The sequence below is a fragment of the Pelodiscus sinensis genome, chromosome 16 (genome assembly GCF_049634645.1).
Source record: "Pelodiscus sinensis isolate JC-2024 chromosome 16, ASM4963464v1, whole genome shotgun sequence".
In the NCBI taxonomy this organism is placed as follows: domain Eukaryota; kingdom Metazoa; phylum Chordata; order Testudines; family Trionychidae; genus Pelodiscus; species Pelodiscus sinensis.
In genome coordinates this window covers 39301693-39316528 of record NC_134726.1, presented here as the reverse complement: position 1 = coordinate 39316528, position 14836 = coordinate 39301693, and the positions used below count along the sequence as shown (strand labels likewise).

Sequence of the window (14836 nt, the reverse complement as noted above, 5' to 3'; positions counted from 1 at the left end):
GGGAGACAGAGGTGTCTGTGCAGGTCTCAGCCGGGGGTTGCGGGAGGCTGATGTCGGGTGTCGGGCTCAGGTTGCACCAGCAGGAGGCCAGCAGTGCGTCTAGCCAGCCAGGCGGCGTGGCTCCGTATCCATGGCTACGTCCCTGCTGCCGAGGGAACCCCCTGGTGCCACGAATCACAGCCCAGGGCCACTGACCGTGCGGCGTGGGGCTTGGCTGCAGGGCTGCTCAGTCATTCCCACCCGGGCGGGGCTCCGGGCTCAGAAACCCAGCGAGGGGGAGGGTCTCTGACCTGGGCTACCCGCCCCGCTCCCCACACCAGGTTCCAGTCCCAGGCTCCCACCTGTGAGGGAATGTCCATGTGGCTATTTATAGCCCTGCGGCCCACGGCCCACCTGCGCAGTCCAGGCCTGGGCCCAACCTCCGCCTTGGCCCCCAGCCTCTCCCTCCCACCCCCGTTCAGAGAGGTGTCACATGGCCACTGGAGATCTCACCGCAGCATCTGTGCACCTCGCCTACTAGACACCCCGAGAGGTTCACCGCAGCATCTGCGCACCTCGCCTACTAGACACCTCCATAGGTTCACCGCAGCATCTGCGCACCTCGCCTACTAGACACCCCCATAGGTTCACCGCAGCATCTGTGCACCTCGCCTACTAGACACCCCCAGAGGTTCACCGCAGCATCTGCGCACCTCGCCTACTAGACACCCCCAGAGGTTCACCGCAGCATCTGCGCACCTCGCCTACTAGACACCCCCAGAGGTTCACCGCAGCATCTGCGCACCTCGCCTACTAGACACCCCCAGAGGTTCACCGCAGCATCTGCGCACCTTGCCTACTAGACACCCCCATAGGTTCACCGCAGCATCTGCGCACCTCGCCTACTAGACACCCCCTTAGGTTCACCGCAGCATCTGTGCACCTCGCCTACTAGACACCCCCATAGGTTCACCGCAGCATCTGTGCACCTCGCCTACTAGACACCCCCAGAGGTTCACCGCAGCATCTGCGCACCTCGCCTACTAGACACCCCCTTAGGTTCACCGCAGCATCTGCGCACCTCGCCTACTAGACACCCCCTTAGGTTCACCGCAGCATCTGTGCACCTCGCCTACTAGACATCCCCATAGGTTCACCGCAGCATCTGTGCACCTCGCCTACTAGACATCCCCAGAGGTTCACCGCAGCATCTGTGCACCTCGCCTACTAGACATCCCCTTAGGTTCACCGCAGCATCTGTGCACCTAACCTACTAGACACCCCCATAGGTTCACCGCAGCATCTGCACACCTCACCTACTAGACACCCCCAGAGGTTCACCGCAGCATCTGCGCACCTCGCCTACTAGACACCCCCAGAGGTTCACCGCAGCATCTGTGCACCTCGCCTACTAGACATCCCCTTAGGTTCACCGCAGCATCTGCGCACCTCGCCTACTAGACATCCCCTTAGGTTCACCGCAGCATCTGTGCACCTAACCTACTAGACACCCCCAGAGGTTCACCGCAGCATCTGCGCACCTCGCCTACTAGACATCCCCTTAGGTTCACCGCAGCATCTGTGCACCTAACCTACTAGACACCCCCAGAGGTTCACCGCAGCATCTGCGCACCTCGCCTACTAGACACCCCCTTAGGTTCACCGCAGCATCTGTGCACCTCGCCTACTAGACACCCCCTTAGGTTCACCGCAGCATCTGCGCACCTCGCCTACTAGACACCCCCATAGGTTCACCGCAGCATCTGCGCACCTCGCCTACTAGACATCCCCTTAGGTTCACCGCAGCATCTGCGCACCTCGCCTACTAGACATCCCCTTAGGTTCACCGCAGCATCTATGCACCTCGCCTATCCTTTATCCTCAGGAAACCCCCATGCAGGGCTGCAAGCCCAGGAATAAACACCTGGGGCCTCTTTAGCTCTTATTTAACTCAACTGGAATTAGCTCTAGTCACAACCCATGATCCTTGTCTACACAGCCCCATCCAACAGGCACTTCTGCAAGCTCAGACTTCCAACCTGGGGACATAGCTGATTTTTAAAGCAACAGAGGAGAATTAAGTAGCTCAGGTAGTCCCCATTCCACCACATCCTCACTTCCCTTCTTTGTGGGGTAGCACTTCCCAAATGCGGGGATGTATTTGTGTAAGAGGTTTGTCCCGCATCCACCACAATAGGGTTGCTGGTGCTGTGGTCATACATATAGCAACAGTGACAACTATCTATCGATAGCCCGTTGGCTATCTATCGTGGCCCAGGGTGAACCAGGCTAACTGTTCATAAAAGAGAAATGTCTGGGCGACCCAAGGAGCGCACTGAAGTTGAAGATGTCGGGGGATTAGCTCATTAACGTTCTTTGCACAATTTCCGTTTAAAGAGTGGTCTTGTTCGTACGTTACAGGGTTGAAAAAGAGGCTTCGGTTGCAGCATGTTGTGTTTCAGCCAGCTGAGGCACAGGAGACTAGAAGACAGGCTGGCATGAACATCACCAGCCCCGCCCCTTCGCTAACGCACAAAAATGGGGTTGGAAAAACTCCCTGACTCCACGTCCGACATCAGCCGCCTGCTAGAAAGAATCATCATCATGGGCGGGGGGGGGGGGGGAGGCCCAGCTGGGAAAGGAAGCTGAAGCTCCACCCCTTCTGCCCGAAGCCACACCCCTTCCCCGAGACCATGCCCTTTCACCACCTCCCCCCCAGCCAAGCCCCGGCCAACCTCTTACTTCCACCTACCTAGTGGCTGAGGGGCCGCTGGTGTCTGCGCAAGAGGCTGTTTGTTAGAAACCCAATAACCCGGACACGTATTCTTTACAGAAATGGCCTAGATCAGGCCAATGTTACCTGTGCAGCGAGACTCCGCTCTGATTCACGGGAGTTAGCTCTCGACAGGACAGTCACCTCACCCTCCTGTCCAACGAGCATCCGCCCCGTGACACAGCGGCCGCTTTTCCACAAATTCCTGCAAAATAACCCGCCCCCGACACGTCCTCCAACAGCAAAGCAAACCAAGCCACATGGGTTTCTTTAAAATGACAGATTTTATTTGTTTGTTTCGTACATGCAGCCAATAGGATAAAGATGACATGTCCATCTAAAAGTGGGTATTCAGGAGGATCCTCTGACAAGCACACAGCAGGTATTACACGGTGTAGAAAACTTGTCAAATACTTGCAGGTGAAATTAAAATACCTCCCCCCTCCCCCACAAGTGATTTTAAATTGCCGCTGGGAACAAGAGTCTAAACCAAACCAGCGTGGACTCTGGGGCATTTCCATGCATGAAGCTTCTCCCACCAAGCACAAGAAAAGCTGAAGCATTTGTTTGTTGGAGGGAATTCTAGATGCTTGACCAACATAAGCATGGTCATTTGCCCAGGATCTATCCTACGGGAAAGGCCACGATCACACTGGCACTGGGTCCCATTGGCACAGGGGTCCCTGGCTTCTGCATGCCTGTCACAGACTAGTTCCTGCCAACAGCCCGTTAGCTCTCACACCTGCTACGAATCTGGGGGCACACACGGTCGCCTGAGTTCAATTAAAGGTGCAATTTAAATGTGATGTAGCTAAACCCGTGCAAAAGGCTACAGGGATGCTTTTATTCCGGTTTACAAACGGCTTCTCATCAATTCGCTTCAGTGGGTTAGGAACAGGTGTCATGTAAACCAAATGTGCTACCCCGACACCCAGTGCCCTGGTGTAACTTAAAAAAAACCCCAATTGGGATTAAATGGGTGGCACTACGAGGCTGAGCTCCGAAGCAAAGGAAGGATCCCGGGACCGCTGCAGATGAAGGCCCTCACACGGTGCCCAGGTCTTCTCCGCCCCGGGCGGGATGTACGCAAGGGCGCCCAGGTGCGGTGGGCAGCACCATTTCTGCTCTGGCAGCATTTACATCCGATTTGCACAGGTGCCAAGGATGCTGCAAACCGGCAGCGGAGACTCCGGCCTGGCAGGCATTGGATCTGGCGAGGCAAAGCACTTTGCAAAAGCTGCACCTGGCTGCAACACAGCTCCACTCCCCGCGCCGGGTCCTCTGGGTCGGTTTGGCTGCTTAGCTCACCCCAGCAAGCTGCGATCAGTCGCCAATTTCACTGGGCCGTCTCACTGGGAAGGGGACTCTCTCGGATTTCTAGCAGGAATTCAATCAGGGGTTTTGCCGGGGGCCACTTCAAACATTTCGGAAGTGGCCCCAGGCCGCACCAGAAGGGGTGGGGCCTCGAGTAGAAGGGGCGGGGCTGGGGTACTTCTGGGTTCCCTACTTCCTGACCATGATTGGTCTGGGGGGTGGGGGAGTGCCTTTGTCCACCTGCCCCCCCTTTCCCCGTAGGTGCCCAGGCCCCTGGCTGGGAGGAGACTTCCCACACTCCCCTGTCCCCAAGCCAATCAGGTCTTCTCCTGCCCGGTGGACAGGCCCGAGTGGAGGAAACTTTGCACGCTCCCCCACCTCCAGGCACGGATTGGCCTGGGGACAGGGGAGTGTGGGATGTCTCCTCCCAGCCAGGGGCCTGGGGGTGGGGGAGCGGCAGGGCGTCTGCGAGCCGGATCCAGCCCACGGAGGCCCTTTTGCCCACCCCTGAATTAAATGGGTGGTCGTGGCCCTTTCATTGAACCCCAGGGCCGGCAGAGACCTCAGGAGGCACCGAGTCCAGCCCCTACCCAAGGCAGGACCAACCCGACTCCATCAGCCCAGCCAGGGCTTTGTCCAGCCGGGACTTAAACACCCCTAGGGATGGAGATTCCACCCCCTCCCTCGGGAACCCAGCCCAGCGCTTCCCCACCCGCCTAGGGAAATCGATTTTCCTAATATCCCACCTAGACCTCCCCCACTGCAACCTGAGCCCATTGCTCCTTGTTCTGCCACCTGCCTCCACTGAGACCAGCCTCTCGCCAGCCTCTCTGGAACCCCCCTGCAGGGAGTTGCAGGCTGCTCTCAAATCCCCCCTCGCTCTTCTCATCTGCAGACTGAACAAGCCCAAATCCCTCAGCCTCTCCTCGTAGGCCATGTGCTCCAGCCCCCGCAGCATTTTGGTCGCCCTCCGCTGGCCCCTCTCCAATGCGCCCACGTCCTTTCTGCAACGGGGCCCCAGACTTGGACGCAAGGCTCCTTTGCCGCTGGCTAACCTCACGCCAGCTCTCTCTGCTGCACGGAGGTGGTGCGAAGGGTCGCGTGAGCGCTGGCCCGGGCACATTCAGCCCCCCAGCGATGGGCGAGCCCATGAGCCGAGCCGAATGCCTCGGCGTTCCGACTGTAGCTCCTCCGAATGACGTCTCAGAGTTCGGCTGCCGAGACCGGAGGCCGAGTAGCCAGGGCCCTGAGCTAGACACCAGGGAGCTGAGGTCTCCTCCCCCCTTCCCGGGCCTTAGGCACGTTGCTGCTCTGTGCCTCGGTTCTGCCTCCCGTGGCGATTATCCGCAGGGTGAGCGCTCTGGGGTCGTACAGCTCCAAGCACAAGGGGGCCCTGTTCTTGCTTCTCCGACGAAACAACCAACAGTGACAATGGAATCGCAGTGCGCCCTGGGGGCTAGGGAAAAGCAGGGGGGCTACAGACCCATTTCTCCTGGGGGGGCCGCTACACGAGGCCAGGCAATTTTCTGCAGCTGTCTCCCAACCTAAAACCTCGCTTGACTGCCCCGGGCTCCGTTCTGGGACAGCTCTGTGCCCATTACGGCGATGCTGACCCAGGGGCCGTAGACCAGCATAAGGCGCGCCCAGAGAAAGCAGGCGAGTGCCCTAGACGTGCCCGGGCCTGCGACATTCAGGGCTGTGGGCACTGCGCACGCTCACCTCCCGCACGGAATCAGCCTTTGAACACGGTCGCAGCTCACACCGCCGTCGGCTCAGCCTGGCTGCCAGCTTTAGACCCGTCTAGCTCTGCCCGCCCTTCCCTGCCCCGTCACCATAAGAACATAAGAACGGCCGTACTGGGTCAGACCAAAGGTCCATCTAGCCCAGTATCCTGTCTGCCGACAGTGGCCAGCACCAGGTGCCCCAGAGAGGGTGGACCGAAGACAATGATCAAGAGATTTGTCTCCTGCCATCCCTCTCCAGCCTCTGACAAACAGAGGCCAAGGACACCATTTTATCCCCTGGCTAATAGCCTTTTATGGACCTAACCTCCAGGAAATTATCTAGCTTCTCTTTAAACTCTGTTATAGTTCTAGCCTTCACAGCCTCCTCTGGCGAGGAGTTCCACAGGTTGACTACGTGCTGTGTGAAGACGACACACTATATGTCGTCAGCTAAGCGGTCACACAACACATTCAACCGGTGAGCCAAGTAAATGGGATTTGACGCGAACCCACCAGGTACACTGGTGTAAATCCAGTGTGAGGCCAGAATCGGGCCCTCTGAGCGCCGGGGCGACTCTGTTTGAGCCCTGCCTCTGCCAGTCTGACGTGTGAAATCCAACCCCGGGGCCCAGACTGGGGCCTGCACTAGAAAGGCGGGCGTGGCCCAGACGCGCTGCGGCAGCCCTGCAGCGGAGGCACAAGCGGCTCTTCCTTTGCTGTAGCAAATTCCCCAGGCGAATTCTCCCACTGCCTGAGGGGCCTGCAGCGTGGGAGTCTCCCTTTGGTCTCAGGGTGTCGTGGGCCTCTGCTCCGTTTGTCTGTGGGAGCATCAGGTGAGAGCCTCTTCTCTCTCCCCCCGGCTCTCTGAACGCCCCTGACGTGCGCGGGGGTGTGGCACGTCCAGCCGCCGCTTTTACAAAGTGCTTTGCCGACACCAGCCCCCGCGAGAGCCGACAGGCTGGGCTGAACCCTCCAGGAGAAGCTCTTCCCAACGTGCTTCCTTCGCCCTTCCTCCAGAAAGCTCAAGGCAGCTAGCTGTGATCCACCACATCGAGGCCTGTCCCTCAGTCCTTCCGGGCCAGCGTCCTTCCTCCTCTCCGTGCCGGGGCTGGGCAGGTTTTCCCATTGCCCAGCTGTCCAGAAAACAAACCTTGACCCAATAGGTGGGAAGCGGCAGGAGAGGCAGAGCAAACACAAAGGCCACAGTGGATGGTGGCTTTACGCCTTGACTGGACCGGACCAGGCCTTGTCTTAAGGGACCCAAACTGGGAGTCTTGCAGACACGGATACAGGGGCACAGCTGTACGCATGCCTGCAATCCCTGAGCACAGCTAAGCTGTCTGCAGGGCAAGGGGTCTGTAGAAGAGCAGGGGGTCTGGTAGAAGAGCAGGGGGTCTGTAGAAGAGCAGGGGGTCTGGTAGAAGGGCAGGGGGTCTGTAGAAGGGCAGGGGGTCTGGTAGAAGGGCAGGGGGTCTGTAGAAGAGCAGGGGGTCTGGTAGAAGGGCAGGGGGTCTGTAGAAGAGCAGGGGGTCTGGTAGAAGGGCCGGGGGTCTGTAGAAGAGCAGGGGGTCTGTAGAAGGGCAGGGGGTCTGGTAGAAGGGCAGGGGGTCTGTAGAAGGGCAGGGGGTCTGGTAGGAGGTGACTGTGTTTTTTTAGCATTTAAGCCAATTTTACTCCATGCCGAATTGTCACTCAAACGAACAGAAATATCTAAACCAGAAGGCTCTTCTCTAGGCTGTGCATAAAAAAGCCGGTGACAGTAAAGTTACCCTGGTCTGGTTCTTGTCGTAAGGTAAACCGCGATATTCCACTATTGACTAGGTCAGGGCAGGGTATTACATTTTTATAATGCAATAGAGAGACATGTGAAACAAAGCAAAGAATATTCACCATTCACGTAATGCTAACTCTGTAGCAAGAGACTTGACAGTTGCAGTAACACCCTGGCTTCAAAAGTCAGCTGTGACCTGCAGAAGAAACGGAGGCGTCTTCTGAAAACTATGCTGGGGTGATGAGGCTTCTCTCATACATTCAAACCAAACCTTCCCTGGTCGTGGCATGATGCCAAGTTCCCCGTGTACCTCCTAACTCATCTGGCACAATTTGCAGTTTTAATTTTTTTTTTAAATGTTGCTTCCTTGGATACAGACCGCTGCACGCTCGCGGAGATCAGGAATGCGCTCTGCTCCAAAGCAGCAGCAGGTATGGAATGGAACAGAGTAACCTAGGTTTGGTTGGACACTTTTCGTGGCCCACGGGTACGCTGCAGCCAACTGGTATCAGTGGTGAGCAGCTTTCACCCCCTTAAATCCTTGTTTAGAAAAACATTCCAAAGGTAAAGTTTGAGGTTTATAAAAGGCCAACAAACCACTATTTTCTCTGGAGGGTTCCACAGCACTCGTAAGCGTCCCTCCTCTACCTTTCACGATATTCATGAATTCATATGTATTTACATTAAAATCGGTCCTGTTTAAAAACAAACAAATTATTGGAAACCAACCCAACTTGCATACAGAGAGAGGAGTACGAGCCAGTGTTTCCCAATATACGCACATTAAATTCCCGTGTTTGTGCCCAAATAAAGAGTTAGAATAGCTAGCCAGCCGAAAGACAAGCAGTGGACCGTGGCTGGCTTTGGTCTTCCGTGTGGCACCGTGCTACATGCAAGCTGAAACTGTTTATTAAAAATATCAGCTGGAATATTCTTGTAAAATGTAGAATTTCTAACGATATAATATATGGTCCTGGGTTGAATTTTGAACCAGAATTTTGGAATAAAACTAAGCTAACCAGGGCGTTTGGAAGATGAATTAGAGTACGTAACTTGATAATAGCAAAGGGTGTACAGTATAAAAAAGTTACCTTTAGAAATAGCCCTCAATAATGCCCTCTTAACGGGCGTGTTTTGGGTTGCAAAACTGTAAACTGAGCTTGCAAATGTGTGTGTTTATTAATATCCTTCACAGAGCTGTTAACTTGCAAGAGTGTCTGTGAAAAAACAAGAGAAAGATTTATAAGAGTGTTGTCAGAGTATATCAAAACTGCAAACTGGTCCAGATGTTTTAAAAAAATCCCCACCTTTTACTTAGAAAAAGGACTTGTTCCGATTTACTAGAGCGGGAATGAAATTCATTTTGCAGCGGTATGCCTGAGGAATAAGACACAGAAATGACTGTTGTATTGGGATGCACACTTTTACAGTAGGCTAAAGAGGAAGACCGCTTCGCCGAACCCGTTGGACTATATATACAATGCATTTAAAAATAGAAATATGTCTCTACGCTGACGTCTTCACACCGATCAGGTTTCAGGGTTTCAAGTCTGGAACAAAAGGTGCATCTAAGACATTGTCACAGTCATCGCAAGCCGCAGCACAACAGTTTAAAATATCAACAACCATGCTTGGCATTCCAAGAAAACAATTTTTTGAATAACTAGAAGTTTACCAGCATCTCAGTATCTGATTTCAAAAATTATAAAGACTGAAGCAATTTGGTATTGAGAGACAACATTCAGACCTGTTTAAAAATCCTACTGGTTACCATTATTGGTAGCGTCTAGAAGTATTACCTCTTGCTGTTACCTCACAAACTAAATATTTCCAAGTGGAGGAACCAGGCTAGCTAGTGACACACACATATCAAGGCCTCCTAAGACAAGTTATCTCCACATTTCGAATGAGGGGATGTCTGCATGTATGCACCGTAAATCCCGGAAGACTAGTGTCGATATTTACAAGGCGATCGGACGGTGTGGATTGCGAGCACAGGAGGCGACGTTGGCACCTTGTCTAAACATTAATGACAAACTCTGGATTAGTGTAGGAGAATCCAGTAAACTCATTTTGATCCAAGTTCATGATGAAGAGTTTGTCAGTAGGCGTGAGTTCTACCGGCTGCCGGGTGAACTCTTTGTCGAAGTTGGAAGTGTCGCGTTTATCTTTCTGTCAAACGGAAAGCACAAAATTAAACACGAGTAAAAGGGAGAAAAAATCCAAGAGAAATCCCAGCATGGTGGAGGCCTGTGATACCATATGCGTGTTCACAGCTGCCGACGCTGCCCATTCTTTTGGATTTGTACATGGTACGTACACATATATTCTGATTTCTTTTCTGGAATGACACATTAGAATAGGTACACTACTTTCAAATACTCAGAAGCAGCCTTTATACACATAAATCAGGGTGGGTGCAGTGTGCAAAAGAGGAAAGCCGCTATCTCACTCACTGTAAAATATCCCAAAGTTGCACAGTGACAGGGTATCCGCACAGTATGGTACAGGAAGGACGTGGCATTCACAAATGGAAAAGTCTCCCTTCACCCACCAACCTGGCAGCTTTAAAGAAAACTCAACTGTTTCTCAGCATACACAGTTTTTACTGGAAACACCGATTTGTTCTCTACAGAAAGAGAGCCCTGGAGAAAGCAACAAGCCACAATATTGGAAGTAAACCATTTCCTATGATTTCGGCACACACAAAAACCTGATCAGCCATCAAAGTTTGGTGATGGATAAGTCCCACCCCCCCTTTTTTTTTCTGTTAACAGTCTGACATTTTCAGATGAGCCGCTACGTCTTCTTGACTTCCCCACTGTTTCAGCTATTTAATTTGAGAGGAGTATGCGATTTTCTCCAGGGTCACGTACAAAATATACAGTGGGACCAAAAACCTGGCAGAAAAATAAAACGACACACAGGCAACCTTTTCCAAATCCAGATGATCACAAACCTATAGGCCAAAGCAAATATATATGTACATAGATCTATACAGTCTCAGGTAGGCTGGCATTCTATTGGCATGTAAGACCCAGTTCATCAAACAAAAACATATATGCGGTGTTTATACTCATTATGGAATGGCTCGTACCTGTGTAAACTCAGGTACATCTTAGATGTACTGCATTTAAAAAGCGTAGCTGGTGTAGGCAGTGAAAACGCAACAGAGCAATCAATAAACGCAATATAGGCTCCTGAAATACCTCATCAGTAAAGACACAGCCAGAGGGGGACTCGGGTGGTGGCTAATGGCAGCCGAAGCTGCGGTCTGACTAACAGTGTTGATCCAAGGCGGAGGAACCTTATGAGACTGAAAACGGGATGCAGACGGGTACCTGCCACAGCTCCTTCCACGCCATGGAGTGATCAGGTTTAGCTCTTACATCGCACTTTGCATCAGTATCAAAATACGGGAGTAAGGGAATGGGGGGGGTCATTCGTCCCAGGGCGCGCCCGGGGGCTGGAAGGCGTCTAAGGCCCAGCGAGGACTAGATACTATTGAGTCCATCGTACTTCAGGCTGGGCTTTCCCGCTGTCCCAGGACACCCTGGCCTGGGTTGCCCAGTGGGCACGCCCTCCCCTTCAGCCTGACCCTGAGCTACCGCCAACCTCAGCACAGCGTGGCTGCACGCTCCCGTACAGCCGGCCCGGCAGAGGGGGACGTGGGAAGCCCATGGGCACACAGGGAGCCACGCTAGGAAGGTCTGGGGTGGCAGGAGCCCTGGAGATGCCTAGCGGGGACTGGGCTGGAGAGAGACAGACCCTGCACTCCCTCCCGTGCTATGCTCGGCCACGCCGGCTCAGTTGGCCACCGGAGGGCTCGGGGCGGGACCAGGTGTCGTGCAGACTGCGCTGAACCCCTTCCAACTGGGTCTCCCTGCCTCGGCAGGTTCCTCAGGTCGGGACCCGCCCGCTCTCCTGGCTCGTGGCCTTTTTGGCAGCTCTGGTTAAATTCTCCTGGCCGCTCAGGCCACAGAGGGCCCATCGCTCCTTCGGGGCTGCGACTCCACGGCGCGGGACGCAGCCCCTCAGTCGCACCCGGAGAAGCCTCATCCCTTCGGGGCGGAAACCTCCCTGGATGAAAACGCACTGGCCAGGCTGTGCCGACCGGGGGGATTCCCCTCCCCCGGCCACTCGCCTTCATATTGTCTTTACTGATGAAGTACCAGGAAGGCTTTTGATTGCGTCCGCGGGCTGGTTCTGCCGGGCGCACAGGCCGCGCGGGGGATGGGGCAGCAGCCTACTGCAAGCCAAAAGGAAGCCCCAGGCCAGCGTGTGAACCCCACAGCCGCCCTCCGCCAAGCCCGCCCAGCAAGCAGCCGCCCCAGGCAGGACAGGAGCACCACATCACAATCCCGCTCCCCAGGGGCCCGTGAGCCGGCCCCAGGCCAGCTTTCCAGTCAGAGTGGTGGGGGGGGGGGGGAGTTTATGGGAAATGCCTGGGCCTGGGTCCACACAGTCTGCCCTGTGCCTAGGCTGCCCTGTGCCTGAGCTCAGCCGGCTCCTTGACCTCGCATCGTCGCCGGCGCGTCCAGCCAGCGCTTACCGGGAAGGCGGCTTTCTCCTGGGATGGGAAGTGCCAGCGATGCCGGCGACGGGGGGGCAGCCAGCTTAGGAGGAGACGCTTGAAGGGGAGAGGGCAGCCTCTGCCCACACAAAGTCGTGGGGCGGCGGGGGGGAGGGGAGTGAGAACAGAGGAGGGGAGGGACACGAGGGATGAACGTGGCCGGGCACAAGAGAGGCCGGGGGCGGGGGCAGCTGAAGAGGGGCAAGAGGTCAGGGCTCGAACGGAGAAGACGGCGACCGCGTGTCTGTCCCCGCCCCAGGCGAGCAGATGCTCCAACGCGTCCTGCACCCTTCGAGTGACCAGACACTCTGCCCCTCCCCGTTCCCCCTCCAGAAGTCTGGACCGCCCACGTTTGCCTTTGGTCAGCTGAGAGAAGTGGGGGGCTGGGTGAACGTGTCCCCCCCCACCTCACCTCGTTCCACGAGGCGTACAGCTAGTTCAGAATAGGAAGCCTAATCCGAACTAGCTACTCCGTGCCGCGTGTAGCCGCGCGGCACGGGGTCCGACCTAGCCGGCATTTAAAAATGGCGCCGGCCGGCTTCATGCAAATGAAGCCTGGGAAATTCAAATCCCGGGCTTCATTTGCAACTCCGTATGACTACATTACCCCCCTAGTTCGAACTAAGGGGGTAGTGTAGACAGACCCCAAGAGGGGAGAGCTGGGAGGAGCTGACTTGATGGACGGGTCCAGAAGCCATGGGGCCCTCCCAGGAAACCGGCCTCTCCGCCAAGAGATGGGGTTCGCTAACGGCCCAGGGGGAGGGAGGGCGGGAAAGGAAAACCAGGGCCTGCGCAGAACGACTCCGCGGCACCTGCCTAAGGAGCGCTGGCTGCTTGAGAGCAGAGACCCGGCCGTGCCATGGAGACGCCGCGGGAGCAAGAGGGCGCTCTCTTGTGCGGGTCTCGCCTCCTGTGATGTTTGGCAGCTGCCTCCCCTTCACCCCGGGGGCTTGCGAGAGAAATTCGCTAAGAGAACCCCCAGACGGTGAGAGCAGCAAAGCGACAAGCAAAAATAGAACGCGTGTCTTCTCGCCTTGAACTTCTCGCTCGAGGGGTGTGTACGTGCAGGCCTGCTCACGCAAGGGTGTGCACGCACAAGTGTATGCATATGGGGGGGTGTACACGGAGCGGGGTGTGCACCCATGCGCTAGTTAGGCCTCTGCTCTGGAAGATTCCTGGTTTGTGGAGCAAGCTGTAAGTGGGCACTGGAATGAATTAAGGAAAGGGAAACTGAGGCAGCCTTAGGAAAAGCTTCCTGGCAGTGGGGTGCAGAAGGCTGTGGAATCGCCTGGCTAAGGGAAGGCCGGGGAGCCCCGTTCTTTGGGATGCACAGAGCTTGGCCGGCCAGGGCACAAGAAGTGGGGCTGACCCTCGGGAGACGTGTGCCAGGTGGGGGGGGCTGGCATTTCTGACGGTGCATGTCGGTGACTCTGGGCCAAGAGGGAGCTGGCCGCCTCATGTTCAGTTCCGGGGGCGGAGGCGCCTGTTTAGTCTCCCGTGCGTATTCCAACGGGAATGTCTCGAACGCTCGGCCGCCCGCTGGCACGTGACACACACGGTCTTGCACAGAAGTCTCGTCAGACGTGGGCACCTTCTTCCTACAAGGAAACCGCTCCCTCCGCTGCATCGCCCTTACCGCTGGAGGGGTGGTGGCAATTCCTTCTGCAGCCGCGCCTGCCCGGGCCCCTTTCCGACATCCTGGCAGCGTTCCACACGGAGCAGCGTGCTCCGTGAGGTGGGATGGAACAGACGTGGGGGCTGGCAGGAAGCCCCTGCTGCATTAGTACTTCATTTGGCACCCCCGGCTTAATCCCACAGAGTTCCAACGCGCCGATAATAACGCAGCAGCAGCGGCGGCGGCATTCCAGAGCAAGCAAAAGAATTCGGCCTGCATTTGGGAGAACGAGATTAGCAGGCGCCTGTGATCTCTCTTTAGCTGAAAGCCGACCGACGGCTTTGAACAACGGCTCCTCAGGAGTGAACACAGGCAGTAATGAGTCACCGGCTCACCATGCACTGTCTGATGGAGATAGCGTCGCTTAAAATGTTCTGGAAGCTTCAAAGCCTTCTTCTATAATCACTGCTTACTGTTCAAGTCAGTGAAAGAGTGAACCAAAAACCGGAGTTCCTGACACTGCCAACCTGGAGGGTGCCAAGGAGGACGGGGTTCCCTGAGCTCTCGCTAGAGAAAGGATGGAATTTGACTTGGATTTCAGAACAAGGAAGCCCTCTCCTCAATCAGCGGTTGAGATCTTGGATCTCATTCCTCCTGACACAAGAGCTAGGGGTCACCAGAAGAAATGAATAGGTTTAAAACAAACCAAAGGAAGTATTTCCTCACACAGCACACCTGTGGAACTCCTTGCCAGAGGATGTTGTGAAGGCCGAGACAGTAACAGGGTTCAAAAAAGAGATAAATTCATGCAGGAGAGATCCCTTAATGGCAATTAGCCAGGCTGAGCAGGGAGGGTGTCCCTCGCCTCTGTTGGTCAGAGGCTGGAAATGGGCGACAGGAGAAGAATCACTGGATGGTTCCCTTTTCTGTTCACTCCCTCTGGCGCACCTGGCCTTGGCCACTGTCAGCTGACAGGACACGGGACTGGATGGAACTTTGGGCTGACCCAGCGTGGCCGTTCTGATGAGGGTGGGAGAACAGGCATGGTTCTATACAGACCGCAGACTGGTGAGGCTGCTGACGGTTG

At 55.5% G+C, this 14836-nt stretch overlaps 1 protein-coding gene across 1 annotated transcript in view; it reads right to left on the bottom strand.

The window, feature by feature from the left end:
• Window positions 1–7315: 7315 nt before the first annotated feature.
• Window positions 7316–14836, bottom strand: part of PRKCB (protein kinase C beta) — a 246309-nt gene continuing 238788 nt past the window's right edge. The window contains exon 17 of the mRNA XM_075899914.1: window positions 7316–9733. Within this exon, the coding sequence (XP_075756029.1) occupies window positions 9581–9733 (153 nt within the window). The 3' untranslated portion in view covers window positions 7316–9580. The remainder of the gene's footprint in view (window positions 9734–14836) is intronic.